At 44.1% G+C, this 27,597-nt stretch overlaps 5 protein-coding genes across 5 annotated transcripts; 3 read left to right on the forward strand and 2 right to left on the reverse strand.

Moving 5' to 3' along the window:
- The first annotated feature begins 499 nt into the window (after positions 1–499).
- Positions 500–3,617, forward strand: LOC141438411 (very long-chain specific acyl-CoA dehydrogenase, mitochondrial-like). Its single transcript, XM_074102274.1, has 2 exons — positions 500–504; positions 3,413–3,617. The coding sequence occupies exons 1-2, from the start codon at positions 500–502 to the stop codon at positions 3,615–3,617; spliced, it is 210 nt and encodes a 69-aa protein (XP_073958375.1).
- An 83-nt stretch (positions 3,618–3,700) lies between these two features.
- On the forward strand, positions 3,701–11,659 carry LOC141438412 (very long-chain specific acyl-CoA dehydrogenase, mitochondrial-like). Its single transcript, XM_074102275.1, has 8 exons — positions 3,701–3,724; positions 4,062–4,211; positions 5,253–5,440; positions 5,601–5,739; positions 6,677–6,835; positions 9,443–9,589; positions 10,095–10,380; positions 10,997–11,659. Exons 1-8 carry the CDS (start codon positions 3,701–3,703, stop codon positions 11,533–11,535), a joined length of 1,632 nt encoding a protein of 543 aa, XP_073958376.1. The 3' UTR covers positions 11,536–11,659.
- A 2,230-nt stretch (positions 11,660–13,889) lies between these two features.
- On the reverse strand, positions 13,890–16,123 carry LOC141438453 (probable malonyl-CoA-acyl carrier protein transacylase, mitochondrial). Its single transcript, XM_074102334.1, has 4 exons — positions 16,033–16,123; positions 15,534–15,907; positions 14,470–14,896; positions 13,890–14,392 (listed from the first exon to the last, which is right to left on the reverse strand). The coding sequence occupies exons 2-4, from the start codon at positions 15,890–15,892 to the stop codon at positions 13,994–13,996; spliced, it is 1,185 nt and encodes a 394-aa protein (XP_073958435.1). The 5' UTR covers positions 15,893–15,907; positions 16,033–16,123; the 3' UTR covers positions 13,890–13,993.
- Positions 16,124–16,247: 124 nt separating this feature from the next.
- On the forward strand, positions 16,248–18,995 carry LOC141438456 (zinc finger protein 706-like). Its single transcript, XM_074102338.1, has 3 exons — positions 16,248–16,428; positions 16,545–16,688; positions 18,264–18,995. Exons 2-3 carry the CDS (start codon positions 16,545–16,547, stop codon positions 18,351–18,353), a joined length of 234 nt encoding a protein of 77 aa, XP_073958439.1. The 5' UTR covers positions 16,248–16,428; the 3' UTR covers positions 18,354–18,995.
- Positions 18,996–19,097: 102 nt separating this feature from the next.
- LOC141438454 (uncharacterized) lies at positions 19,098–20,484 on the reverse strand (the record flags this gene model as incomplete). The annotated part of the gene is given in 2 exon segments (XM_074102335.1): positions 19,098–20,273; positions 20,343–20,484. Coding segments are annotated over 2 exon segments (584 nt in total), but the record flags the coding sequence as incomplete, so codon positions are not given.
- Positions 20,485–27,597: the final 7,113 nt, after the last annotated feature.

Below are 27,597 nucleotides of genomic sequence, written 5' to 3' on the forward strand. Positions count from 1 at the left end.
TTATATCAAGTTCAGTTAATTGCGTGCATCCTAATTCAGATAAGTTCTGGGCAAAGCAGTCGCGATATTTATCAATCAAACCATAAACTTCAGCTTTTTGAATATTGTTTAAGTCAGGGTTAACAAATATTAGGTCTCTATCCAATGGTTCTAAAGTTGCACTTTCATCTATCATCCGCACATTTTGAACTGGTGTTTTTGAATCATCTAGGGAAACTGTATAGGCCCGGGCCACAGCTAAATTCTTTGTGAAATAAATAGGGAGCTTTGAACTGTTGATGTTAAGAATAACAATATCACATTTGCCATTAGTAAGTTTGTAAACACCTTCCTGAACACAATATTCCATGCCATTAAAATTCCTGTAACTTCCTTTTATATAAATATCAGAATTTTTTATATCTTCGCTGTAACAGTTCAACAAGCCTATATCATTAATCTCAGAGTCAGCTGCAACATATAACAAACACTTTGTATTATCCAGAGCAATTGAGTCGCTATGAGGTAAATTACTGTCAATTTTACTAGAAAATATGTTAAGTGAACTGTCCGTTTTTGTTATAATTATTTCAGGTAACTCTGTGAAATTCTGACCAACTAACATAGGTCTATGTAGGTATTTATTTTCCACAACATATGCACTGATTTCAGCCTTTACTGAATCAATTTCTATCAGAAATGTAGTTTTCCCCAACAATGGGATGTTAATTCCCGCAATTCCCCGCACTACAGGTAACTCCTTGTGTTCTATAGTTAAGCCTAACTTTTGCACCATATCTTGTGAGATGAGAGTGCAATCACTCCCCAGATCAACAAAACATTCCAGCATGTGAATATTATTGATGCAAGCCTGCTTATGATATTTGGCATTATTTGATGATGTGCTGTCAATCAATAAAACCCGTTTGTCACTGTTTTTTATATTTTTCTTAAATTGACAATTGTTATTGGTATGTCCAAACCTTTTACATTCCTCACATTTTATTATTGGCTTAGGACAGTGTTGCAACCTGTGGCCCCTCTCATTACAGTTAAAACAAACTACTGTTGATGTGTTTTGACTATTTTGGGAATTATTTTTATTACACTGGAATGCTTTGTGACCTGACTCTGAGCATTTGTTGCAAATAATATGAGTTAAGTTGGTTTGCCTATTCCTGGACAAGTAAGAATTTCTATTCATGTCTTTGTGTTCTTTACATACATCCTTGAGATATTTTAGCAAATCTTCTGGTTCTACAAAGCGAGCCGAAGATGCACCTGCCCGTATAGTACGATCCTCTATCCCAAGTATAATACAGTCAGTAGCTTTCTTGCCGTAGATCTCACATGCATTTAGCAGCATCATTTTGTCATAAAAGTACTCATCTACATTTTCCCCATATTTTAAAGTTTTGTCGAGCATTTCTAACAATAAAATGCCATAATTTGATTCTGTTGGAAATGCTTTACGCAAGAGTTCCTGCCACTGTGTCCAACTATGTAGCACTGAAGTCTGTCCCTGATACCATTTCTTTGCATTTCCTACTAGCTTGGGCAACGCATAATGAATTATATGAGCTTCTTCCCATTTGTATATTATAGCGCACTCATTCACCTTAGCTAACCATGAATCGATATTATAATTTTTTTGAGAAGGATCAAATTCTGGCACCATGTTTAAATTGTTATTAAATACTGGTTGTGAAGTCGGCTTTACAATAGACTGAATAATTTGCGACACATCATTGACATTGAATAATGCATTAGAAGTCACAATACCTGGTGCTGCTGTCATATTGTTTGATAACACTGTACTGCTTGTTGCCGCCGTATGAGTTGTCGTCGCCGTACCACTTGTAGCCGCCCTACAATTTGCTATCACCGTACCACTAGCTGCCGCCATACCTCCTGCTGCCGCCATACCTCCTGCTGCCGCCGAACCACCTGTTGACGACGTGCTCCCACCAACAATTACGGGTATCCCATGATGTTCTTGTTGCTGTGTAGATATATTCGGCGTACTTCCACGACTTTTCGTCTTATGCTGGCTTTTTTTTGGCTTTGCACTCTTCGCGCGTTTTTTCCTTCGTATATAGTTATCATCTGAAGAATCCGTCGAAGTCGTAGCACTCGTAGTCGAGCTACGATCCCTCCGCCGCCGATGTTTGGATCGTTTTCGTCCCATTTCGAATGAGTCCTTGGTTACCACTTCTGATAAAAGATTGCAATAAAAGAAGATCTCCGAAATCAATGTTTATTTTCGCTTTTTCCAAGAGAACTGTTTTTTTTTTAAAACGCCGCCCGCTGTCATCTGTCACGCGTTCAGAAAGCAACTTCACTCAACATTTTTCAACTTTATAAAAACTTATTTTGAATTAATATTCTAATATCTAACAATTGCATACAAGTTGCTATTTCTAATTTTTAAGGTAGCTGTGGTGCATTTCCCGTGACAAGTAAAAACAAAATTAAAAAGTTCAATTGTGCAAGTTATTTACAGGTAAATAAACCTTATCAGTAACCCTTTCGATCTGCATCATAAAATACGGCATGTTATTTTTTGTCACATTTGGCTGGTTCGAGTCTCGACTAAGACAAGCGATTTTACAAAAATCCATAAATGCAGAATTTATTGTTTTTAAAAATAAAAAAGTCCTTTACACAGAATGTGCAATTTCCAATATTATTTTAAGGTAGTGCCCATCCATGTGGCATTCAATCTTTCCACCATGTATAAAATATGTAGAAGTAACCCTCCTGCAATAGTTGCACAATAACAGCACAGCAGTGCTAATTAATTACTGTTAGTAGTAATGTCAGCATGTTACTACTAATAGACCTAATATTGTACTTTGATCAATGATCATGCATAACTCAGAGTACTTGAGTCAACAGCTGGACACTGTGTAGTGTTTGTTAAACAGTCTACACTATGAAAGGAATCTTCAGTCTTCAGTCTTGTAGATTTATTAGTTTTGGCTGTGCACTGATAGATCAGTCAGGACAAACAAACCTGTTCTTGACACAGGTCAGGACTGGAGATTGGGCATACATGAAAAGTACATTACATTGAATAAGGTACCTATTTATAACATGCATTAATTATTATTATTATTGTTGGTATGGATCCAGTTATTTGAAAGGCATTAATAATCATCTTTATATGAAATGTATTTAAATGAAAGGCATTCATTTTATTTCTAAGTTATATTAGTGATCTGATGGTTTATTTATGATATGGCAGTTCTAAATTATGTAGGGATGTAGAATAGTAGGACATAATTAAAATTGTACCGCATTTTTTCTGAATAAATCATTATTATTATTATTATTATTATTATAATGGTACCTACAAAATCTATCTACTTTCATGTGTGTCCCTTCTGCTGGAGGCAGGTTGTTTGTATGTAATATGTTGTGTGTGTTCCAGCGTCGGCGCGCGGCGGCTGGCGTCGGCGGCGGCCGCCAAGAAGGAGCGGCCGGGGCCCGCGCAGAGCGACTCGTTCACGCTGAACCTGTTCCGGGGCGCGCTCGAGACCGCCACCGTGTTCCCGTACCCGGAGCCGCTGCAGGACGACCAGCGGCAGGCGCTGCAGGAGCTCGTGCCGCCCGTCGAGAAGTTCTCCAGGAGGTAACCGTGGCAGGCGGCACCATATCACTATCACTAGTCTCGTCCGGGCTTGTGTTCATGAGTTGAGCACGAGGGTGGTTATTATACATGTTGTTGGTGTTGTCACAATTAGTAACTTATTGGCAAGGTCCAAACAAAACAACAAACAAAAAAAAATGGGGATGAATTAGTGAGAAATGCTGGCGAAAACTGGCTTACTAAAGCAAAGGACAGACACTTGTGGAACGAAATGGAGGAGGCCTTTACCCGTTGAGGGGTCCATATTGAATTGTATTATGAAATGAAATGTTATGTAATTTTTTTTTAATGTATATGTAATAATTGGTATAATGAAATGATTGATTTGAATATATAATGCATGCACTTATGATTATAAATGATGATGATTGATTCAAAATGGAAATAAAGAGGCTATAATAATAATAATAATTGGTGTTGTCTGTGGCAGGTGAACGACCCGGCGAAGAACGACGCGGCGGCGCAGATCGAGGAGCATACGACGGCCGGGCTGTGGGAGCTGGGCGCCTTCGGGCTGCAGGTGCCGACCGAGCTGGGCGGGCTCGGCCTCACCAACACGCAGTACGCGCGTCTCGTCGAGGTAACGCCTGCGCTCTGCACTCTGCACTCTGCAATCGTTAAACTCTATTCCCAACCGTGATCGCCAACGACTCGGCCGATGCGACCTTATTCTGTATCTACGTCACGACCATTTAATTGTGGAGTCACGTGGAGTGGAGAACTTCTGTATAAAATTGCAAGTTTCCAGATAGGTTAAGAAAAACTAAATTCAAATGTATGGAAAATTTGGCAAAATTAATGCAAGACTTTTATCTATCAGGATGTGTAGGTTATAGAGCCATATTAAATTTTATCCACTCTCCCCCCCCTCTCCGGGGTGAGCCTTTCATACATACAAAGCGATACCACTTACGTAATATCGCTTTTAAATATATGAAAGGTTTATAGTAAACTTATCAAGGATTATTTCGTTTCTACACACTTTTTATGTATTGTGTACGGTTTCTTTTAAAATGGAAAATACCGCGGTCCGGGACATATTCGAGGCGCGGGGGGTGAAGCTCACCCCGGAGGAGGGGAGAGTGCATAAAATTTAGCTTTGCTCTATAACCTACATATCCTGATAGATAAAAGTCTTGCATTAATTTTGCCAAATTTTCAGCTAATTGTACTGAACTAAGATCCTACTGTTTTGAGTTGCACGATGAAAACAGGCAGGTGGTAGGACCTTGTGCAAGGTCCGCCCGGATTGCTACCACCATCTTGCTCGCTAATCCTGCCTTGAAGCAGCAGTGCTTGCACTGTGTTGTGTTTCGGCGTGGAGAGTAAGACAGCCGGTGAAATTACTGGCACGTGAAGTATCCCATCTTAGGCCTTTAGATTGGCAACGCGTCTGCAGTACCCCTGGTGTTGCAGTTGTTTATAGGCGGTGGTGATCTTACCATCAGGAGACCCATTTGCTCGTTTGCCATCCAGTCGAATAAAAAAAAATGAAAGAGTCAGGTATTTTATTGTGATAGACCTAGGCTGACGGTTTCGATCCCAAATCCTGTGGTACATGGTACTGTAATCTGATCTGATGTTGTGAAGGTGTGTAATGTAATGTGTGTGTGTGTGTCAGATCGTGGGCGCGCACGACCTGGGCGTGGGCATCACGCTGGGCGCGCACCAGTCCATCGGCTTCAAGGGCATCCTTCTGTTCGGCAACCCCGAACAGAAGCAGAAGTACCTGCCGCGCGTCACCTCCGGGGAGTACGCCGCCTTCTGCCTCACCGAGCCCTCCTCGGGCTCCGACGCCGGCTCCATCAAGTAAGGCTAGCCGTCCCGTGCTCTCTTCATACCGTATCTACAACACTCGATTTCGAAACATAGCTCCATCCACGATTTTGGGAGTGTCAATCATGAAAAAGACGCTAATATCGACGTTTAAGACCCATCGGCTATCCAGTAACAGTGTTGTCTGGTGCAGGACGCGCGCCGTGCAGCAAAGCGACGGGTCGTGGAAGCTGAACGGGTCCAAGATCTGGATCAGCAACGGCGGCATCGCCGAGATCATGACCGTGTTCGCGCAGACGCCCGTGCAGAAGGACGGGAAGACTGTTGACAAGGTGCGCCCCGGGGGCTGCGGGGCCTCCGCACAAATTTAAATCTCGCCTTGTAGGCAACTCGCTCATAACACAGTTTTCTCAAAAATGACCGTAAAAGTTGACATTATTCTTTACATATCAGAAAGTGAACATAGTTTATGGTCAGCGAAAAATTAAAAGTTAAAAAGATTGCAGGCGCGCTAGCTCGACAATAATAAATTAGCGCGCCTGCAATCAGTCACAACTTTTTTTTAAAGTTAAAAAGGCCATGGAAATGTTGGCACAAGTCGTATACAGCCAAATCTAATGGCCGGTATCAGATATTTTGTTGGAACTCCGGACTTTTGTTTTATTGGGTCTGAAACAGCTTGTGGTGTTTTCGGTAGAAAAATACAGCTGCAGTTTATTTTTAATGAAAAAAGGCGGGAAAGCATAAGAAAAATAATTGGAATAAAGTAAATGTTATGATATATTTTGAGAAAAAGTTCAGTCTATTTCAGAATTATTCATCATTTTTGAGAAAAGCTTTATATTAGTCTCGGCTGGAATAGCAATTGCTGGCTTCGTATTAGTTAAACGGACTCGCAAGCTCGTCCGTTTAATATTCATTCTCAGCCAGCAATTGGCTACTTCCAGGCCACGACAATAATCTACTATTAAATTCTCATAAGACAATGATAAAATTACCAAATTAAACGTGAACCGTTGACCTCACGATTACAAGCTTAGTAAGGTTCACTAGTTTCGAATTTCGATATTTTCGAAAGATTTTATCAAACATGAGTGCGTTCACGACGATGGTGCGTCCCGCACTGAAAGTAGTGGGACCGTTCCTGGCTTACAATCGTGAGTTGAACCATTTAAATTAGTAACTCACTCACAAATTGAGGCAGAAAAGCGTAGTGTTATCGTGGAGTGACGTGTTAGTGGTGACGCGTGTTGGTTGCGGTTGCGGCAGGTGACGGCGTTCATCGTGGAGCGGTCGTTCGGCGGCGTGACGTCCGGCCCGCCCGAGAACAAGATGGGCATCAAGTGCTCCAACACCGCAGAGGTCTACTACGAGGACGTGCCCGTGCCCGCCGCCAACGTGCTCGGCGGCGTCGGCAACGGGTTCAAGGTTAGCTTAGCGGTTAACTTAGCGGTTAACGGTTACACACCTCACATTATAACTTCAACCACAAAAGTGTGCCCTTTTTAGGTCTATCAGTGCTTTCCAAATAAACTGCAATCATAACCCAAAAGAATGCAAGAAACTTGACAGAAACAAAGTCGTTTTATCTAAATACAACTTACAATTGGTTGCGACACGAGTCTGCGCCGGTACCCAACGGTGAACTCGAGTGGCGCTGGATTCAGCTCCGGAACTGATAATCGTTTCAAAGACTCTGTTCACACTAACTCCAGTAGTTTGACATGACACAGCGGGGCCGGGGTCGCGATTCGCGATACTCTCGCGCCCCAGCCCCAGTGTCACGCTACTACTGGAATAATTATTTAAAAAAACCGCCCAAAAATGGGTTCCGTAGCCATTACGAAAAAATTAAATAATATTTTACTAAGGATTTCGTATTTTATACGGAATTTTCCAAGTTTTTTATACCTTATGCTGCTGTTTACTCTTAAACTACTTATAATTCTCAAGAAAACTTAGCCATTATAGTTTTCCTTGTAAGTTTGATATACTTACTACCATCCTGCTGGTTTAGATTTTAGAGGGGGGACGCTCGATTTTAATGTAAATTTGCACTTTAAAGTTGAATATTTCGCAAACAAATCACTGATTTGAAAAGTCGTTGTAGCAAACCCCTAATGGTTTTAAAAGAACTATCCAACGATACCCCACACTACAGGGTTAGATAAGAAAAAAAAAATATCACCCCCACTTTACTTCTGGGGAGGTATCCTAAGAAATTTTTATTTTTTTACTGTACCATTTTGTCGGCTAGTTTACATATATGCAAAATTGCAGCTTTCTAGCATTGATTTGATAGTCCCTGAGCAAAGCCGCGGACAGACAGACAGACATGGCGAAACTATAAGGGTTCCGTTTTTGCCATTTTGGCTCCGGAACCCTAAAAAGGTCTTGGTTTTTCAAGGTTTTTCGAGTAAGCTAGTCTATACTCGCGACCACTGTTGGTTGTTGGTTGTCGTCGTGCTCGGATGTTCGCCTTAGCTGTTCCACGCAGGCGTAGCAGCGACTTCGCTGGATTTACCTGTCACTGGTTTTAATGATGCATGCCGTCAGTGTGAGTGTAGGTAGTAGATAAACGTCGTATAATCCAAGCGCAAAATGTTAGTCGCTGAAACGGATCTATTATAGTTATCTGGTGTCCTTATCTCAAACGTCTAGTATGAGGTCATTAAATAAATCATTGCTCCCTACGTCACGATTGGTCACGATACTAATGGTTATAGTATTCTGCGTTGTGGGTATACAGTATTTCCGCGTAATTAGTTAATATGCTAATAACTAAACTTATTGCGTACAAAATTTTCATGGACATCTCATGCCCGTGCCCGTGTGATGATGACATCAAAGAAAAGCGTTAATTATTCAACAGCAGCAATAAATACGGCTCTTTGAATTTTATAAAAATAATTCTGCAGTAAATTTCAAAAGCGGATTGCATTAACTTACACACACAAACATCACGCCTGTATTCCCAAATGGGGTAGTCAAGGCACACGAAACTACCGCTTCGAGTCACTTTTAGCAATTTTAGGTTTTAAGTTTGACACAAAAATGGTACAATAGTGACAGACAGCCTATCGCCTTCAGTATACCTTAACCCTTAACCTATGTCCTCGGACTCCTCTTACGACATCCATCAAAGAAATGGAGATTACATTAACTTGATGTAATTAATATGGAGTTGTCATCAATGACCGTGACTCTGGGTTAACGATTTACTTTTTACCCGTAGACCGCGCAAGCAACCCTAGGAATGATCATGTTATTAATTATAATTTAAACTGCTTGTTCACACTAAATGAACTTTCGATCGTTTCCGTATTGCCTTCCTGGCGCTCGGTCGTGACATAGGGCGTCGTCTGTAATATTTACCAGTTCGGTATAAGCATTCATAATTTATGTGTAGGTATACGTGCACACTTTATAACAAAGACCATCCGTGGGATATCTGAGATATCTCATCTCAATAAAATATTTCCTGCACTATAATCCTCAATGTTCAGTTTTGTGCTTGCGGCTTGATATTTTTGGTAAGAAACTGTCGTAGTGAAGTCACCTTCGTTCACGAGGCTACGCAAATTTTCGATTCCGTAGTATAGTGCGGTCCTTCTGAGAGAGTCGAAGATCTGCTGAGCTGCGTGTGCGAGGCTAGAGCAGCGGGTAACAGACACTATTTACTGGCCCGGATAATACCGACCCGATTTCTCGTGTACACACCCATAGAGGTACCATCAGCCAAATAAGTGGTCTATCAATTTTTAAACAAGTTGCTATCAAATGAATATGTCGCTAAAGTCGAACTTTCAAGTCGACAGACACGTCTATTGGCGTTATTGGTAGACTACATATTTGGCTGATGGTACAGTCGAGTTCATAAACTTGTGAGCAAAAATTTGATCAAAAGTATCTGAACACGCTTCTACGCTGTTAACAATAGAGTCGTGTTTAGATACTATGAACTCGACTACAAACTCATGTGAATGTGATCAAGAGCGGTGAGGTGACGCGTGTGTGTGTGTGTGTGTCTGTCAGGTGGCGATGAACATCCTGAACAACGGGCGGTTCGGCATGGGCGCGGCGCTGGCGGGCACCCAGCGCGCGGCGCTGCGGCAGGCCGCCGAGCACGCCGCCACGCGCGTGCAGTTCGGGAAGAAGCTCATAGAGTTCGGCACCATACAGGTACCACTACCAGTAACACTAACACTAACACTAACACTACCAGCGCTTTGGTGTGCTCTCCGCGTCCTACGATCAAGTGTCCGTTTGAAGGCATTCGGTACCGGAGTACCTGTAGCGAAAGAGAGACCCTGTGTGTGTGTACTATACAATTTTTAGAAGGGTCCTCGACTGTGACACATACAGTTCACGAAGCTCCGCTTGGCGATGCTCCTATATCACGTAGTAGACGTACGAGTGTTACAGTTCTGATTGCGACCTGACTACCTACTGTCTATACATTTTCCATTGCGTTTCGTTCGACACGACAGCAAACTAATATACATCTCTAGTTGCCAAGGAAGGTAGCGGCGCTGTACGTAATACAGCAGTGAAGAACGTCGTTTATGTAAAAAAATGGTGACAGTTACCGCTCTCTAGGAAACGACACCAATTCTTTTACATGAAAAAGTTGGTGATTGCTGGCCAGCAGCCGGTATGCGGTGTGACGGTGCGGTCTCTCCCCCAGGAGAAGCTGGCGCGCATGGCGATGCTGCAGTACGTGACGGAGTCGCTGGCCTACATGGTGTCGGGCAACATGGACACGGGCGCGCGCGACTACCACCTCGAGGCGGCCATCAGCAAGGTGTTCGCGTCCGACGCCGCCTGGGCCGTAGTGGACGAGGCCATCCAGGTGCTCGGCGGCATGGGCTTCATGAAGGGCGCCGGCCTGGAGCGCGTGCTGCGCGACCTGCGCATCTTCCGCATCTTCGAGGGCACCAACGACATCCTGAGGCTCTTCGTCGCGCTCACCGGTGAGTGCTGCCCCCTCCCCTCTCTCCCCTGCCTCCCATCTCTCGAACGGCGCGGTTCGATCGTCGCCTCTCTGGCTCTTTTTCCGTAACGTGTCGCATGCCATTTTGATACATTTTTACAAGCTTTTATTTAGTTTCACCTGTCCCGTTGTCTGTCTTTCTTTCTCTTATCAAATCTTGCAAGTTAAATTTGATTAACTTCCAGTAGTCAGATTGACTTGAAAAGGAATACTTATGTAAATCGCGCAATACAATAATCTGCTGGTAGTCCAGTCATATAGCCCAGCATACCACGTAGCAGGTCGTTTAAGCTCGTGGGGCAGACATATACTAGTAAGAGTTAATGCAGGTCATTTCAATGGTTGCGGAACATGATAGAGGATTTAATATTGGATATAGATAAAATATAGTATGCAACTGTACGTAAATAGGCCTTAAAAACTCATGTGACCTTATACGCCTCGTTTCATAAACCCACACTCGTGTTTTAAGGACCCCTATTACGATACAGTTGCATGAAATACTATTCATGGTTAGGTTATGTAGTATCGATTTGTAACTGGTCAATAGTTTAGTGAGTATGGTGTCGTAATGGGCTAATGGTGTCGGTCCTCAGGCATCCAGTTCGCGGGCTCGCACCTGCAGGAGCTGCAGCGCGCGTTCAAGAACCCGACGGCGCACCTCGGGCTCATCTTCAGCGAGGCGGGGCGCCGCGCCGGCCGCGCCGTCGGCCTGCACTCGCCGGCCGACATCTCGCCGCTCGTGGCGCCCGAGCTGCGGCCCGCGGCGCGCGAGCTGGCCCGCTGCGTGGACGCGTTCGGCCAGACCGTCGAGGGCACGCTGGTGCGGTACGGCCGCGCCGTCGTCGACGAACAGTTCGTGCTGAACCGGCTCGCGTCCGCCGCCATCGACGTGTACACGACGGCCGTGGTCCTGTCGCGCGCCTCCCGCGCCGCGCGCCTGCAGCTGCCGCACGCGCCGCACGAGCTGCGGCTGGCGGAGGCCTGGGCCCACGAGGCGCTGGCGCGCGTGCCGCCGCTGCTGGCCGCCGCCAGCGCCCAGCCCGCGCTGCAGCAGTACGCGCGTCTCGCCGCCCTCGGCCGCGCCGTCGCCGACAACGGCGGACAGCCCACCATCAACCCGCTCAACATCTAGCGAGTAGCGAGTCCCGAATAGAGATATTAGTCTGTACCGAATAATTTATTATGTACATAAAATCATAGATAAATTAATTTTCGACAGTTGTTACCTATTTACGATTAAATGAGTATTTTGATGACGAGTCTCGTTTTCGTTAATATCCTCGTTCCCTTTCCCGCGGACTCTGAACTCTGCTATCGCACCGTTTGCCGAACTGTGCGATGACCACCCCGTCGGCTCGGTGAACGCTTGGAAACGAAATAGTACATTGTGTCTTAAAAGCGGTAAATAAGGAATTACGAACGAGTCTATTAGAAGCCCGAAGTCGAAATTGTCATTTTTTATTTTTACTCATTTTTCCACTAAGTATCATACACATATGTACATAGGTCGACATAAAAATATCCATCCCAGCCTATATACGTCCCGCTGCTGGGCACAGGCCTCCTCTCAGAACAAGAGGGCTTGGGCCATAGTTCCCACGCAGGCCCAGTGCGGATTGGGAACTTCACACGCACCATTGAATTGCTTCACAGGTTAGTACAGGTTTCCTCACAATGTTTTCCCTCACCGAAAAGCTCGTGGTAAATGTCAAATGTAATTCCGCACATGAATTTCGAAAAACTCAGAGGTGCGAGCCGGAGTTTGAACCCACGACCCTCTGCTTGGAAGCGATACGTCAAAACCACGGCTTCATAAAAATATGCCGATAGCAAATTAACACTCACCCAGGGTGTTTCAGTTCCAATAGGGTACAGGCGTCCTAGAAGCACATAACTCCTTAACTTGTTCACTAACCACAATTTCTCTCTGATTCAACCTCAAAACTTTTCTTGCACCTTTGTTTCCCGCCATCACTCTATCACATTCACATCACAGTACCAGGCACCAGCATACATCACAAAGCCTAGAGTGGTGTTACCACACTACAAAATAAAGATTGACAGCAAGCAAGAAAAATACGGAACTGCGTATAAAGTTCTAAAGTTTTCTAACAGCCTCAGGAGAAAAAATATACTGACTATATTATTAATAGGTGTAGGTAATAATAATAAAAAAATCCGTTACAAAACGTCTTGATGTCCTACTGATGGGTCATGGCGGGAAATTGTTTTTTCAAACAAACATCAAACAAACAAATTCTTTATTCACCAAGAACATGGTAGGCAGAGTAGATAATATAACAGTAAGTGGTATCACATATTCTGTCGCTATTGCGACGTCCAAGGGAATTTCATCCACCATTGCATCTCTTATTTCTTTTTCTAGATTTGTTTTACCGTACAACGGCAAAACCACCGCTGAGACAGAGACACTGGCAAAATTGTTCTCGAATGGACAGCCCCACATTTTTCTAAAAAATAATAAACATCCAAGGAAATGTTGTCCTTGTCTTCGTGGTTATAGAATGCCAAGTATATCTTTTATGTATAGCACTTATTGAAGATTCGTTCTAATTTCAAATTAAAGGATAGTAATTTATAGAATTGATAGAATCTGAAGGAGGCTTTTACCCGGAGGGGGTCCATATAATACTTAAATATATATATATTCATTTATTAAATTTAGATATTTATTAATTTATTACTGTTATTTGTATTTGCATATGTTTTTTAATAATTATTTCAAATTGTAATGTAAGTAATATAATTAAAATATAATAAACTAAATTAATTAAATGTGATAAAATGATTTAAAATATGGAATAAATAAAGCTATATTATTAATTGAATTTCATACAACATGGCCAGCAAAAAGGTCTGTCTTTTGTTTCAATGGGTTTTATTTCTTTTGACTATCTATGGCATACTGCTAATTAAGAAAAATATTGTTCGTGAATATTTCCTTTTAATCTCTTATTTGACTACATTATTTAATTAAATCAGGTAAGTACTTATTCAATATAATAAACAAGGATTGACATTTACAGTTAATAATTTATTAAAATAACCAATTAATAAGGTATCGCCATTTTATAATAAATAAAATAATGTAAATCTTGGCAAAAACATTAACCCAAACAGCTAACAAAAAAAAGAAAGTATTTTGGGGAATAGAAAAAAAATCAAATACATACGGTTTATACCTAAAAGTAATGGTTTTTAATTCAAATACAAAAATACCTAAGCGTTATTGTTTCCGATATGAGTTGATCAAGTGACATGGTATTATTTATTTGAGAAAAGCACTATACAAGCTTCGTATGTACCCGAACAGGGATTGTCGGCCTCGTATCTCTAGGTGGCCTGCTCGTTCACTCGGCCATCTGTAACTACTCGGCCGGCAATTCCCTACTTTGCGGCATCTGCAGTAATGTACTATTATGTTAATAAGCAAATGAAGGATGAATCAAGGTGAAAAAAATGTCGTAACTCCGAATATTTTTTACTATAACAATCAGTACATCTCTTAAAGCTAAATATCTTCTAAATATATCTACACATATTTACAAAGGGGCGTATGGTCGTTCAGATCAGACTTCGATCTGTATGGAGGAGTCCCAGGCCTTCGCGTTGACCTGTTTGAGCGTGGCGCGCAGCGCGGTTCCGGGCCCCAGCGCCACCGTCAGAGGGAAGCGCGCGCCGCTCGGCCGCGCGTACAGCGCCTGCAGCGTCTGCTCCCAGCGCTGCGGCGCCGCTGCGTGCCGCGCCAGCCGCGCCGCCACCGACCGCGCGTCGCCGTACGGGCGCGCGTCCACCGCAGACACCACGCGCGCGCGAGGCGCCGCCACCTCGCAGGCGGCCAGCGCCGCGCGCAGCACCGCCCTCGTCGGCGCCATCAGCGGCGTGTGGAACGCGCCCGCCGCGCCCGCCACGCGCGCCGACCGCCGCACGCCGAACCGCCCGCCGACACGCTCCACGAACAGTAGCGCCTGCCACGAACAGACAACGAGACGATAGACGAACTTCGTACCGCACCTTCCCTCTCGCTCTCGTATCACATACAGACCTCCTCGTCCCCGCCGACGATCTTGCAGTGCGGGTAGAGGTGGTTGGCGACCTGGCAGACGGGGTCGGGCAGGCCGGCGGCGGCCGCGTGGTCCCGCGCGCGCAGCAGCAAGTGCGGCAGGTTGGCGTCGGCCGCCAGCCACACGGTGAGCAGCGCCCCGGGCCGCGCCGCCGCCGCCGCCGCCATGGACGCCGCGCGCAGCTCGGTCAGCCGCAGCGCGCGCTCCAGCGGCAGCGCGCCGGCCCACACGAGCGCGGCCAGCTCGCCCAGCGAGAAGCCGGCCGCCGCGCGCGCGCGCCCCGCCGCGCCCGGCCGCGCCTCCGCCAGCGCCTCCAGCGCCGCCAGGCTCGTCACCAGCAGCGCCGGCTGCACGCGCGCCGCCAGCTCCTCCGCGGGGCCCGACGTGCACACGCGCCACACGTCCCATCTGCAAGAGAGTCCACTCACCACATCAGCGCCATCTGTTTTTCTTGATTTTCATAAACATCAATGTGTCATCGCTGGAGACCATTCGAGCCGTAACTTTTTGGCTGAACGGAACAAACTCTTTTTTTTTTATTCGACTGGCAAATTGTAAGAGATCACCACCGCCCATAAACATCTGGTACACCAGGGGTATTGCAGACGCGTTGCCAACCTAGAGGCCTAAGATGGGATACCTCAAGTGCCAGTAATTTCACCGGCTGTCTTACTCTCCAGCCCGAAACACAACAGTGCAAGCACTGCTGCTTCACGGCAGGATTAGCGAGCAAGATGGTGGTAGCAATCCGGGCGGACCTTGCACAAGGTCCTGCCACCTGCAAAAAGTGAAAGAAAAGCTTGTAAAAATATCCCACACTGATGATAGCTCCTCTGATGAAGCATCTCTCTTGTCAATAGTGACACCTGAGTTAGAACAGATACTCAACCGAGAGCTCTCAGCAGACAGAAACATTCATCATCTCCAGTTATGATTGAACTTTGATTATGTATATGAACAAGTGAGCCAGTTTGTACACTGAGTGTACTTTGAGTATTTGACTTGGAACATAATAACGCTGCCTGCCATAATAACGTTTAAGCACCCAAGAATTTCCGAGGCGAGCTGGTAGAGGTCGCGCGCGGCAGGCAGGTGCGCCAGCTTGAGCCCCATGCCCACGCGCTGCGCGCCCTGCCCCGGGAACAGCAACACCACGGTGTCCTCAGGCTGCTCGCGCGGCGCCGCGCCCGCGCCCGCAGCCCCGCCGCGCCGCGCGTAGGGCTGCGTGGCCCAGCGCAGCTCGCCCTCGCCCGGCGCCGCCGGCTCGCCGAACGTGGCCGCGCCGTCCAGCAGCCGCCGCAGCGGGCTCTCGCCATCGCCGCCGCCGCCGCTTCCCGCCCGCCGCATCCCGCGCGAAAGCGCCAGCGCCCGAGCGCAGCACGACCGCCCAGTCGCGCAAAACATCAGGACTGACCTAACCTATAAACCGTTTTGTTCCAGATATGACAGAAGTTTAAGATGTCCAGGCTCACTGAGCTGCTTTTCACAATTTTCGGAAAATATCATTGGTTAACGTGACGATAGAAACTGCTGTTTTTCTTTACCAGACTAAAAAACTCGAACAGAAAACAAAACGGTCCACTTTGGACGTTGACAGTTCAAACACGTTTTTATTGTTTACAAACAGAGACGAGCGAGAGAGAACGTTATCGACGAATTGACAAAACGCCACTGTCTTTCAGCGTTTTTAAACATAGACAAAACTCGCTCGACTGCCAATGCTGTCATCATCCTCCATTGTCTAATTCCTGTGATGTAGGTACATAATCTGCGAGATTCGTTTCACTGGTATTATTTTTCTGCCCCCGATTCTATCATCTCTGCGTATATCGGTGGGCTCGAACCGGACGTACGAAACGATATAAAAGTTCGAGTGTCACCCGATCCGCTGACTATCGACAAATTAACTTCATTCGGACGCAAAGCTTTCTCTCGTGAAGGTAAACCACGTTTTACTTTTTCTTACGGTAAACGATACGACGTGACGTGTCTGTCCAGTGTCCAGTCGTTGGGCGCCGGTCGGGGTCCGCTGCAGTGGTCCGTTGTGCGTTCGCAGATGGCGCGCGGGCAGCAGAAGCTTCAGTCGCAGGCGAAGGCAGCAGAGAAGCAGTCCAAGCTGAAGAAGCAGCAGGGCCACAGCGCCACCGAGCAGAAGAAGGCCGCGCAGAAGGCACTCATCCACGTCTGCGTGCTCTGCAAGGTACCAACACACATTCTTCTGTCCTCTACTATTGCATTTTTAGCGATTCTGAGCAAGCCTGCTATGATTCTGTCGAAATTCTTGGCGTTGTTATGCCCCTGTGCAAACTTGGCAAACAAACATGCGGTTCAAATCTTTCTAAACTTGAGTCTGTCACAATTGTTAAAAGTGCAATAGCAAACTCAAAAAAAAGTCTCAAAACAACAGATTGGGAGTGTCAGGAGGGCCCGTGTCAGAACTACAATTGGCTGCTATTTTGATTCAGGGCTTATCCTTTTTTCTTTGATCATTCTACTTTGATTCATGTTAATTTGTGCAACAATGTCTAGCATGTTCCTCCAATCAAGACATTGTTGCCCAAATTAACATGAATCAAAGAGTATTGAATCAAAGAAGATTTCGCCACTATCATAATAATCTGTATGTCATAAGCTGTTGGTTCTCCTGAAAAACCTGCATGAAAAAATAATCAAACCTGCATCAAACAATAATCAAACCCTCTGCATCAAAACAATGTCTGTTCATAAAAATGACTAATTTACCTGATGCTAGTTTTACACTTAATATTTTTTTAATTACTATTTGACTATTCTGAACAATTAAAAATTAATTAACACTTGTGAGGCATTCTATATCACAACATATTGGGCTATTGTCATGAAGTGACGTTGCAGCGCCGCAGTGTCAACACGCCGGCGCCGCCTGTTTGTGCAGGCTGCGCGTAATGACCACTCCGCGCGCGCGCTGACTAAATATACTGTACAATTAAAATAATTCTAATATTAAATAAATATAATATCATGCGGTACTAACACCAATTGACCAAGTCCCAAACTAATTGTAAGCTTTTAGATACTATAAAGCTACATATAGATTAATTTATAATATAATTTTGTGTTACAAAAGTACTTTGAAGACAATTACACAAGTGAACAATGATATGCACGCATCAGCTATAAGCTGCCTGTGCATTATATAAATAATAATAATAAAAGTTATTAACAAAAATTTGTAACAAAATGGACACTTCCAGACAGTATTTTGGAGACACATCTGGAGACCCTGTTTTTTCCAGCTCGGAATTATGAACTGAGTCTACCTCCTAAATTTTGTTGAAGTCTGAGAGATAAACTCAGGGTACAACGGTAGATAGAAATGCCCAATTGTCAACTCAATCTGTTTAGTAGTTTAGTCAAAGGTGTAAATATGATTCTGAGGAAGTCTTTGTCAGGTGAAGCAATTGTGATGTATATATATATATTCTTTGGACATGCTTTTGTATACAGACTTTGTTCCTGGGCAAGGCAGCATGTAATGTGGTTTTTGTGGCTTTCACATTTGGTATATTTAAACCTCGTTAAAATATTAAACAAAATCTGTTTAGTTGACAGTGACATAGAGGCATGCAAATGATCCTATAAAAGGTCTATTTTCCCTTTTGAGACACAACCCTAAAAAATTTAGTTACCAAAGATGCTGCTTTACATCACATTTTACATTTTGTTGAACCAAATTGTTTGTAATAGGTAATATTGGTTGTAATGCTAATGTGTGTGTGTGTGTGTGTGTGCGCAGGCGCAGATGCCGGACCCCAAGACCTACAAGCAGCACTTCGAGAACAAGCACCCCAAGAATGACCTCCCAGAAGACTTAAAGGCTATCTAACACTGCATTTCTCTGTATTTAGTTCTAAAACACTTATTTAATTCATAAGATTTGTAATAAAAACTATTGTTACTGTCTGGTCTGACGCGCCGCGTATCGGGACGGGAACAATGACAGGTGCTAAGTTAGGATGGTTATGGTTAGTCAAATCTAGCACTAGCACTGAAATGGTACACCAACACAATAACCACACAAGAATAAGTTATCATCAATATTTTCTTTTTAATACAATTATTTAACGGGACAAACCCAACTGGGCCCCATGTGATTCTATCTTGCTAAAAATTTAGCTTGGTCTTTTATATGGACCCCAAATGGGCAGTTATATTTCAGTTTCAATAAACAAATCCAAGTGATTTGGGATGGGTGCTAAAAGTTAGCGCGCTCGTTAAGGTTTGTATTCCTATTAATGAGCCATCTTGCAGCATCCACTTTTCTGGTGCCTAAAGATGTTTGTGGTTGATGATGATACAGCGCGGTCAGATCAGACTAACTGCATTCGTATTTGTTCCAAACTCTTTGTGAAGGTTCATGTTCTTTGTAAACCGAATTTGAAGCCCCTCGCCGCGCGGCGGGTGTCGCGACGCGGCCGGCCGCGGGCCCACTCGACCTGGCTAGAATAAAATATACAAACATTTTTTATTTGTGATCTTTTATTCCAATACTTTATTACATTAACTTAATTAGGTATATTTATTTATTTCATTTGCATGCAAACATTAGGTTTATAATCGTTTCACACTACATAGGTATAATAGTCGCAAAACATTGATGATGAGACACTTTAGCTCAAAGCATTCTCAAGTCAGTCTGAATAATATCCAATGAAAGTGGAAACGCAGTACAGTACTACACATTGCGTTGATTGTTTGTATGATAAGGCGAACAAAGGAAAGGTAATCTTTTATGATCGACTGGGATGCTGAGGAATTCACAATTTACTAAAATTAGCAGCTATAATCAATCACGGAAACGATCCAAGGCTAGTCGCAGGGGTCAAGGCCGACGTGAGCACAACGAACCTAGCGGGGAGCGAGGTATTAGTGGTTAGGAGAAAACTACACAGTTAATGATCCGGTTTCCTGGCGGCAGAGGGACCGTGCAATCGAACGTGGCGATCGGCGGGAGCGGCCCGCGGCAGATGCGTTCTCATGGTGGTCGTGGTTTGCGCTGCGTACCGCGAACTTATCGCAAACGAATTACGTCACATCCCTATTCCATTCGAACTCTGTCACGTCACGCGTTCACTAAATGACCGAGGTACAGTCGAAGCGAAAGATATTTAGGTACACTTCAGGAGCTCGTCCCTGTTTACCTTCTGATAATTTTATATGATAGGTAGTTTAACAGAGACGAAACAAAATCTTGGACTTCGACCGTACATACCCGGACACCATAGACAAGTATAGACGAGTATTCTGTATGGTAAGTGGTGTCCACGTTCGGAATAAAGGGGCCGGGCGCGGGCGCGGGCGGCGCTACATCTTCTCGTAGGTCTCGACGTGTCCGCAGGTGGTGCAGGCGCGCTCGTAGAGGTCCTCGGCGGCGTCCCTCAGCCGCTCGGGCTCCCACGCGTGCTGGTGGGGCGCGGCGCCGCGCGTGCGCACCAGCGACGAGCGCGCCGCCAGCCGCAGCTCGCGCAGGCGCCGGCGCTCCGCCGTGGCGGCCGCCTTCAGCCGGCGCTCCTCGCGCGCCGCGCGCTCGGCCTCCAGCGCCGCCTCGGAGCCCCACACCTGCAGCGCGCGCTCGGCCACCTGCGCGCGCAGGTACAGCCGCATGTCGCTGTAGTGCGCGCGGTGCGGGTTGCGGCGCCGCACGCAGCGCAGCGCCGGCGACCGCTTGTCCAGGTCGCAGTCCTTCAGCAGGTACTGCTCCTTGGCCTCCGTGCGCGTCACCAGCGCGTGCGCCTCCGCGTCGTCCCTGCGGCGGGAGTGAGCGAGTGAGCGAGGGCGGGGGGCGGGGGGGCGGGACGGGGGGCGCAGCACTCACCTGCACTCGTCGCACACGCTGTAGTCGAACGTGTCCAGCAGGTAGGAGTGCGCGAGGGCGCGGCCGCACTCGAGGCAGTCGGGCTGCAGGCTGCGGTGCGCGAGCGGCGCGGGCGCGTGCGCGGGCGCGCGCGGCGCCGCCGGCTCCTCCTCCAGCAGGAAGCCGCCGCCGGTGTCGCGCGCGGGGGCGGGGCGGGGCGGGGCGGGCGCCGCCCCGGCCGCCCCGCGAGCCCCGCCAGCCGCGCGTCGTGCAGGGCGCGCGCGCGCTGCCGCTGGCGCTCCATGCGCGCGCGCTGCGCCGCCGTCAGAGCGCCGCCGGAGGCGTCCGCCGTTGCCACCTCGCTAGCCATTCCTAAAAATAAAAACTTTATTAACCCTTTTCGAGTCCTGCGAATTCAGATATGCTACCACAAAATTAATCATTTTATTTTTTACCTATGAGAGATTGATTTAATAACAAATAATAATTTTAATGAATACGTTTTTTGTAGAGAGATCGAATATTTGTGTACAGTCGAGTTCATAAACTTGTGAGCAAAAATTTGATCAATAATACCTGAACACGTTTTTACTTCATTAACAATAGTTGTGTTCAGATATTTTGATCAAAATTTTGCTCACCAGTTTATGAACTTGATGTTACCTTGTGTTTCTTTAATTTCTTTTTTTTTTGTACAGTCAACTACAAAGAGATGTATATGTATCCATGTTAATCTTACAAAATGATGTAACTTTTCGCATACCAATTATGGCCACCGACCAAGGAATTAATTATAATTCCTTGGTCGGTGACATTTCTGGTAGCAACAAAACCTTACATTATCACTACGCTTCCTCCAAATGTACACTAACAAACCTCAAACAAAATGAAATCATAATGAAACCTACAATCATTTTTAGGATTTCTCTTTGGAATTAAGTAAAATCCCGGAAGTTTAATTCATCTGCTGGATTTAATGGTTTACGGAAAATACCTACTAGTATAACTATAATGAAGATGAAATTGAGTGTTTGAACTTCGAATCTGCTTGCTTGGATTCAGAGGGGCTACTACAAAATTCGCAAATCTAAGTTTGTATCGTACCATCCCTCTCATTCTCTTATCAGCATGGCAAGATACGAAGTTTGAATTTTGCACTTCGTAGTATAGCCCTATACTGATTTATGTTCTGAATTTAAAATATTGGTTACATTTTTTTGGAACACTGAATGTTTGCTTATTTTTGTCGTAATATATTGGTAGATAGTAAAACGCTTGTTAGTGTACATTCCTAGGAAGGATACATAATTATTGCACTTTAAACAAGTCAATGATAATTATGGCACGCAAAAAGTTACATCATTTTGTAAGATTAACATGGATACATCTCTTTGTAGTTGACTGTACAATGAAGAGTACATACAATACAATATTAAGATGTTGTTTCGGAACACTTTCATATCTGTGTATGTTGGTGTTCGCTGCTACACTTAATAAGACTTGATGGCTATGAATAACAATTTGGAAAAAGAAATATATCTACATTCATAAAAATATTACATGGTTGTAAAAAATAATGTTATTAAGCAGTTTAAACCTTTTCACCCAGTTGTTAAAAGTGCAAACATATAGGGACACAAATTGCCATTGCCATTATTATATTTTTGCAGTAAAAAGCATGGACTTAGGAAAAATTTATTTTTCCCATCTGTTTGCTGCACTGAAGTAAAGGAGTAAGTAAGTATGGACAATGGACAGCTGGAAATATCACAGCCAAACATAAATACCGTCATAGCTATGTAGTGTACCTAAACAAAATCTAGTCCACCTACGCCTGTTCTCATGATATGAAGCCCTAACCTGAATTAGAAATATCATACAAATTTCAGCTTTTATATAAGTACCTAAAGCCAAGATTCAAAGAGTTCTTGTTATTTTACTTTGGATACTTCATTAATTTCTTTTTACACTATCCATATAAACAGATTTACTAAGACTGTTGGCGGGTTACAAGGAGTGATCATTAAAATTTATGCGTACTACCTTCACTTCACTGCACTATTAGAGACTTATCAGTAGTCGGTTTAACTTCATACACAACATTGAATAGAAAGTACGAATTAGTTTTCGTTGTAAAACCTTATTTCAAGTTTATTTATTTAATAAATCCAAGTTCAAGTTTCTGTATGTTTGTTTCATTCCTGAGGTTAGGTTTTTGTGTTTGTTTGGTTGGTGTTTGACAAATTGACATTGACACATTTGACGTTGGTTTTTTTTAGGTTATTGTAACAAAATGAAAGGCTAAGGAGTTTTGGTCCATACTGCTTCGTCTTTTGTAATAAGTCTTATTATAGTAATTCTGAAAGTGTGCTCTACTCTGCGGACCCCTGGAGCTCCGGGAAGTTTTTGCAGTGGCTCCGCAGAAGTACTGACCATAATCAAAATGTTAAATGTCTTTGCACTTTATAGACTGGCCAGCGAAAGCTGTCAACGCTTTGAGTATTTATCTAAATACTCAGTGACAGTACTTACGCCATGTTTGTAAAAATATACAATAAATTACCTACCCAAATAAAATCAGAAACAAAAGTTAAAAAAATTATACAACTACTAAAAGATTTTTTTTAACTCAGAAGTGTTACTATAGTATAAATGAATATTTAGGGGCTGTTTCACCATCCGTTGATTAGTGTTAACTGCCGGTTAGATGTGATGTCGTCTCTATTTGTTTTGTTCGAATAGACGGAGACGGCATCACATTTAACCGTCAGTTAACACTAATCAATGGATGGTGAAACAGCCCCTTAGAAGAATAAATGCTACCGAGTGTTGCCAATTTAGCGACTTTGTCGCTAGAACTAGCGACTTTTGCTAAGTGTTAGCGACCAAAAAAGGTTTTGACGACAAAAATGGTTTAGCGACTAATCTGGCGACTTTTTAACCGACTACAAAAAAGGAGGAGGTTCTATGTTCCAATGTTAGTATTTTTTTTATGTATGTTCGCCGATTACTCAGTCAATTGTGGACCGATTTTCAAATTTCTTTTTTTATTCGAAAGGGTACTCTTCTGAGGTGGTCCCATAGTCACCAAGTCAAGATCTGATGATGGGATCCTAGGGAAATCGAGGGCAAACCTCAAATTTTAAAGACACACCTATGGCGATTTCGGCATTATTAGCATTAAAATAAGCATTTACATTAGAAAGTATCATTTGGTTACCTAGACCTGATGAAGAAGACCGTGATGACCAATGGAACTCATCAAAGCTAAGTAATGCTCGCTCGTCTATAAACGATCATGATGAATATACCTAGATAAGTGACTAAGAAGGAGCTTTAAGTTAATGATTCTTTCGAACTGATCTGATGCTGAAGCCGGAAGGTAGGCAACGGAACTCTGTTATAAAACAACATACCTAAGCCGTGTTTGGGCTTAATGGAATCGTTGTGAGATGTTCTTTGGCTACGAATCACTAAAATGTGAGAAATAAAGAAAAATTATAACAAAAAGTAAAACCGACTCCAAAAAAATAAAAAAATAACGGAAAATGGAACCGACTACAAAACCCTTGAAAATATTTTTCTAGGTACAGTCACCAGCATTAATATCTGCCACAGCGGAGAGTGCAAAAATCTGACACGTCCTTCCGGCCCTAGAAATAGAGTCGTATCAGGTATTTATGCACGCTTGTTGTGTCAGATATTGGTGCTGGTGACTGTACCTACTAGCTCGAAGTGATAATTGAGAATTTTTTTAATTTTTTATAATTATTTCCTTATAAATACAGTATTCTACTTAAAAAAAAAACACAATTTTTTATTTGCATGCTATTTCCTGAGCTTTTCAATAAATTAAATTAGGCGAATCCCTCCAGATAATCGTCAGATTATGAGACAGCACGTCTAGGGCATGAAGATGAACCATATATATCTTAATCTGACGCGCTCGAGTATTTCAAAATGGCGAATTTTTTATGCACATTCTAATAATGGCCACGAATTTGCGTCACATCCAAATCGTCAGATTATTATATTAGAGCCTTTTTTTAGGATCTCTTAACATCCCCTTAGAAAATCTGACGCGCTCGATTTTTTTTTTAATTTTCAACCCTTACGTACGACCACCCCCATCATGGAAACAATCAGATTAACATACGTACATTTTTTTAAATACGTAGGACATGGATGATATCAATATCTGACGCGCTCGAGTATGGCCATGCAACAGTTTTTTTTACATTTTTGAAAATCTATAACAACCCACCGATGAAATGTATATATTATATGACATTTTTTTCTTTTTATAATCTAAGCTTCGCAACCCAATAGGTCTCTAATGACGCTCGAGTAAATCCCGATTTAGCATCGTGGGCTCCCCTACTATTAAGGCGTTTCGCGCCTTGACGCAATTCTAACCTAACCAAACCTATGCAGGGCAATTTACCTACATAATAAATAAATTGATAAAATATAAATATAAATTGATTGTTATGAATTCGAGATTCTAAATTCAAGATTCCGATTAGTAAAACCACGGACTATTAAAACGGAGAAGTAAACAAGCCCTGACATAACCAAAATAAAACACCTTTGCCACCTCATTGAATTTTTATGAACTAAAATGAATTCACTACCCTTTGTTCACCCAAACCACGGTATCAAAGTAATTTTGTATTATAAATCAATACGTGATAAGTTTGATTTTGATTTTTGTCACAATGTCGCGATGAAATTTCAAAACATCGAGCCTTGATCGAGCCTCAGAGCCGCAAAGTTGCAGACGATAGGTGGCGCTGATGTTGTGCACACAGCAAATACACAGATCACGCACGAGCAGAACCAGTACTATTAGTTACTGTGGCAGTAGTTATTCAGTGGCAGCAGGGCTACTCCGAAACTCGAAACTCGAAGTTCGTGTCGTGCGGTCCCTCTCGCTCTCGTATCAAACAGTGTAAGTGTCAGAGGGACCGCACGACACGAACTTCGAGTTTCGGAGTAGCCCTGCTGAACTTAGGAAAGACATACTAGTACGGGTTCCATAATTTGTCACCCTTCGGCTACGGAACCCCTAACAGCCTGTTACCATTATTATAAAAAAAAAGGATTATAACTTCGATAATTAATAGGGTTCCGTAGTCAACTAGGAACCCTTAGGTATAGTTTCACCATGTCTGTCCGTCCGCGGCTAAGCTGCAAATTATTAGAAGTTTAAGCGTAAATAACAGTTTAAGTTAAAGTTAAAGTTAAGTTTAAGCGGAAATAGCGGCTTAAAATATGTATGCTTAAACATGGAAGATTCCGTACACAATACGAAATGCTTACGAAAATATTACTTGATTTTTTGTAATGGCTACGGAACCCACATATTGGGCGTGTCCGACACGCTCTTGGCCGGTTTTATTTTATTTTATTAAGTCTTAAACAGACAATGGAAATAGAAATTTACGTGTTTTTCACAATTTATTGCTATTTTTTCGAGATAATTAAAAATAAAAACGAAGTTTTTTCTCCCTAGAGATGACTTTGTTGTATGTAACGGGCATTTAAAAAAAAAGGCGAAAATTTTGTGTCTTCTCGCTGCATACCAATTAAGTTACAAAATATGCAACGTTTGGCCAATAATTGGGAAAAAACGTGTTAAATACCTACCGACCGAGGTGATGTAGCTAAGCTAGTGACCGAGGGGCGGGAGAGGTGGGCCCATTTACTACGCCTGTTGTTTGTTCCCGACTTTGTCCGAACGGAAGCCCCGTTGACTGAACAAGAGTGGGTGGAGTTGAGGTGAGGGGGGGTGGTACTCTGCGTGCGGCGGCGGCGGCGTCGTCGTCGTTGTTGTCGTCATGGAGAAAGAGCAGACGGGGCCGCGGGTGGCCGCCGCTGCTGCTGACTCTGGGAGGGACAACGGCGGCGGCAACATTTCGTAAAGCACGTGGTCTGAGTGGTGCAGCAGGTGGTGATGTTGGTGGTGGAGGCGGTGGTTAAAGAGGTGGGTGGTGGTGAAAGGGGTCGACGAAGATTCGGGGGCGGAATAAGATGTGCGGGACGGCGAGGCAGGAATAATTGGCAGGAGTGTGAGTGGTGGGGGCGTCAGTGAGCTGGTCGAGGAAGTACGACGGGGATGCATGTCTGAAAAAGAGAAAAAAAAACACATTAGAAAGAGACAAAACATACAGACAACACGGACAACAATGAATGGTGAAGGTTCTGCTGCATGCAGTTGTGTGTGCAGTGAAAGCGGCTAAGGGAAGAACACTCACCTGTATGGCTCCATCTGGCTAATAGAAGAAAGTGATGGTTGGCGGCGAATTTAGCGCGCGCAGATGGTGGTGGGATGCACCGGCGGCGGCGGCCGGCAGCAAGGTCCGGCACGCGGCGCGTCCGAGTAAACAAAGTAATAAAACCGAGGTCATCAGGTCGGGCGCCGACGCCGCCAATGCAGATGACCAACAAGGATGCAGACAATTTTATTGCAATAAATGCAAACAATATTAATGCACACCTGCAGGATGTAGTGACCGGTTGATATGCAAATGAAAAGAATATAAAAGGCAATGTAACGTGGGCGAAAAAAGTTATGTTTTAACGTCCAACGTATTATTATCATATTATAAGTAGTGCGTGGGAGTTAGATGGTTAGTTAAAGAGTCATGCAATCGAAAAGAGTGAAAGTGGGCAGCAGCAAGCAGCAGCAGCAGCAGCCAGTCGAAGCAGTGTACGGAGGAGATGGCGAAACAATGGCAAGCGGAGGGCGATCACATAATACCATCGTACCTATTGGAGAATGCAGACGAGCTGATGGCAACATCACAGGGGCACCTGGTAACGACATTCGCAAGAGCCCTTGGAAACTGTACGTTATCCATAATGGAGGATGTGGTGGTAGCGCCGCCCGACGACGTCACTGGCAAATTGTATATATCAGTCGTAGCAAACAGTGGGGTCACAATTCCAATTTGGGAAGAATTATTCGTAGAAACCAACATAAATGTCAAAGCATTACATGCCTCGCTTGCTTGGTTATGTACCTTTATGGCGGCGATGGTCGTCAAATACTTAAGAACGATATCAATGGAGATGATTACGAAAATTTCAAATGTGCGTTTCATAGTCTGGTAGGTACAGATGAGAGGGAGGAGCGGCGGCGAAAAGGTAGCAACACTGCTAATGCCCAAAGGCGAGCTGGAACACCTACGGAACAAGGCGTGCAACAAGATTTGCATGTTACATTGGGATTTGGGGATTTGAGATCAAGGAAGGAGCGGAACGGGAGCGAAAG

This window comes from Choristoneura fumiferana, chromosome 18 (genome assembly GCF_025370935.1).
Source record: "Choristoneura fumiferana chromosome 18, NRCan_CFum_1, whole genome shotgun sequence".
NCBI classification, from domain to species: Eukaryota; Metazoa; Arthropoda; class Insecta; order Lepidoptera; family Tortricidae; genus Choristoneura; species Choristoneura fumiferana.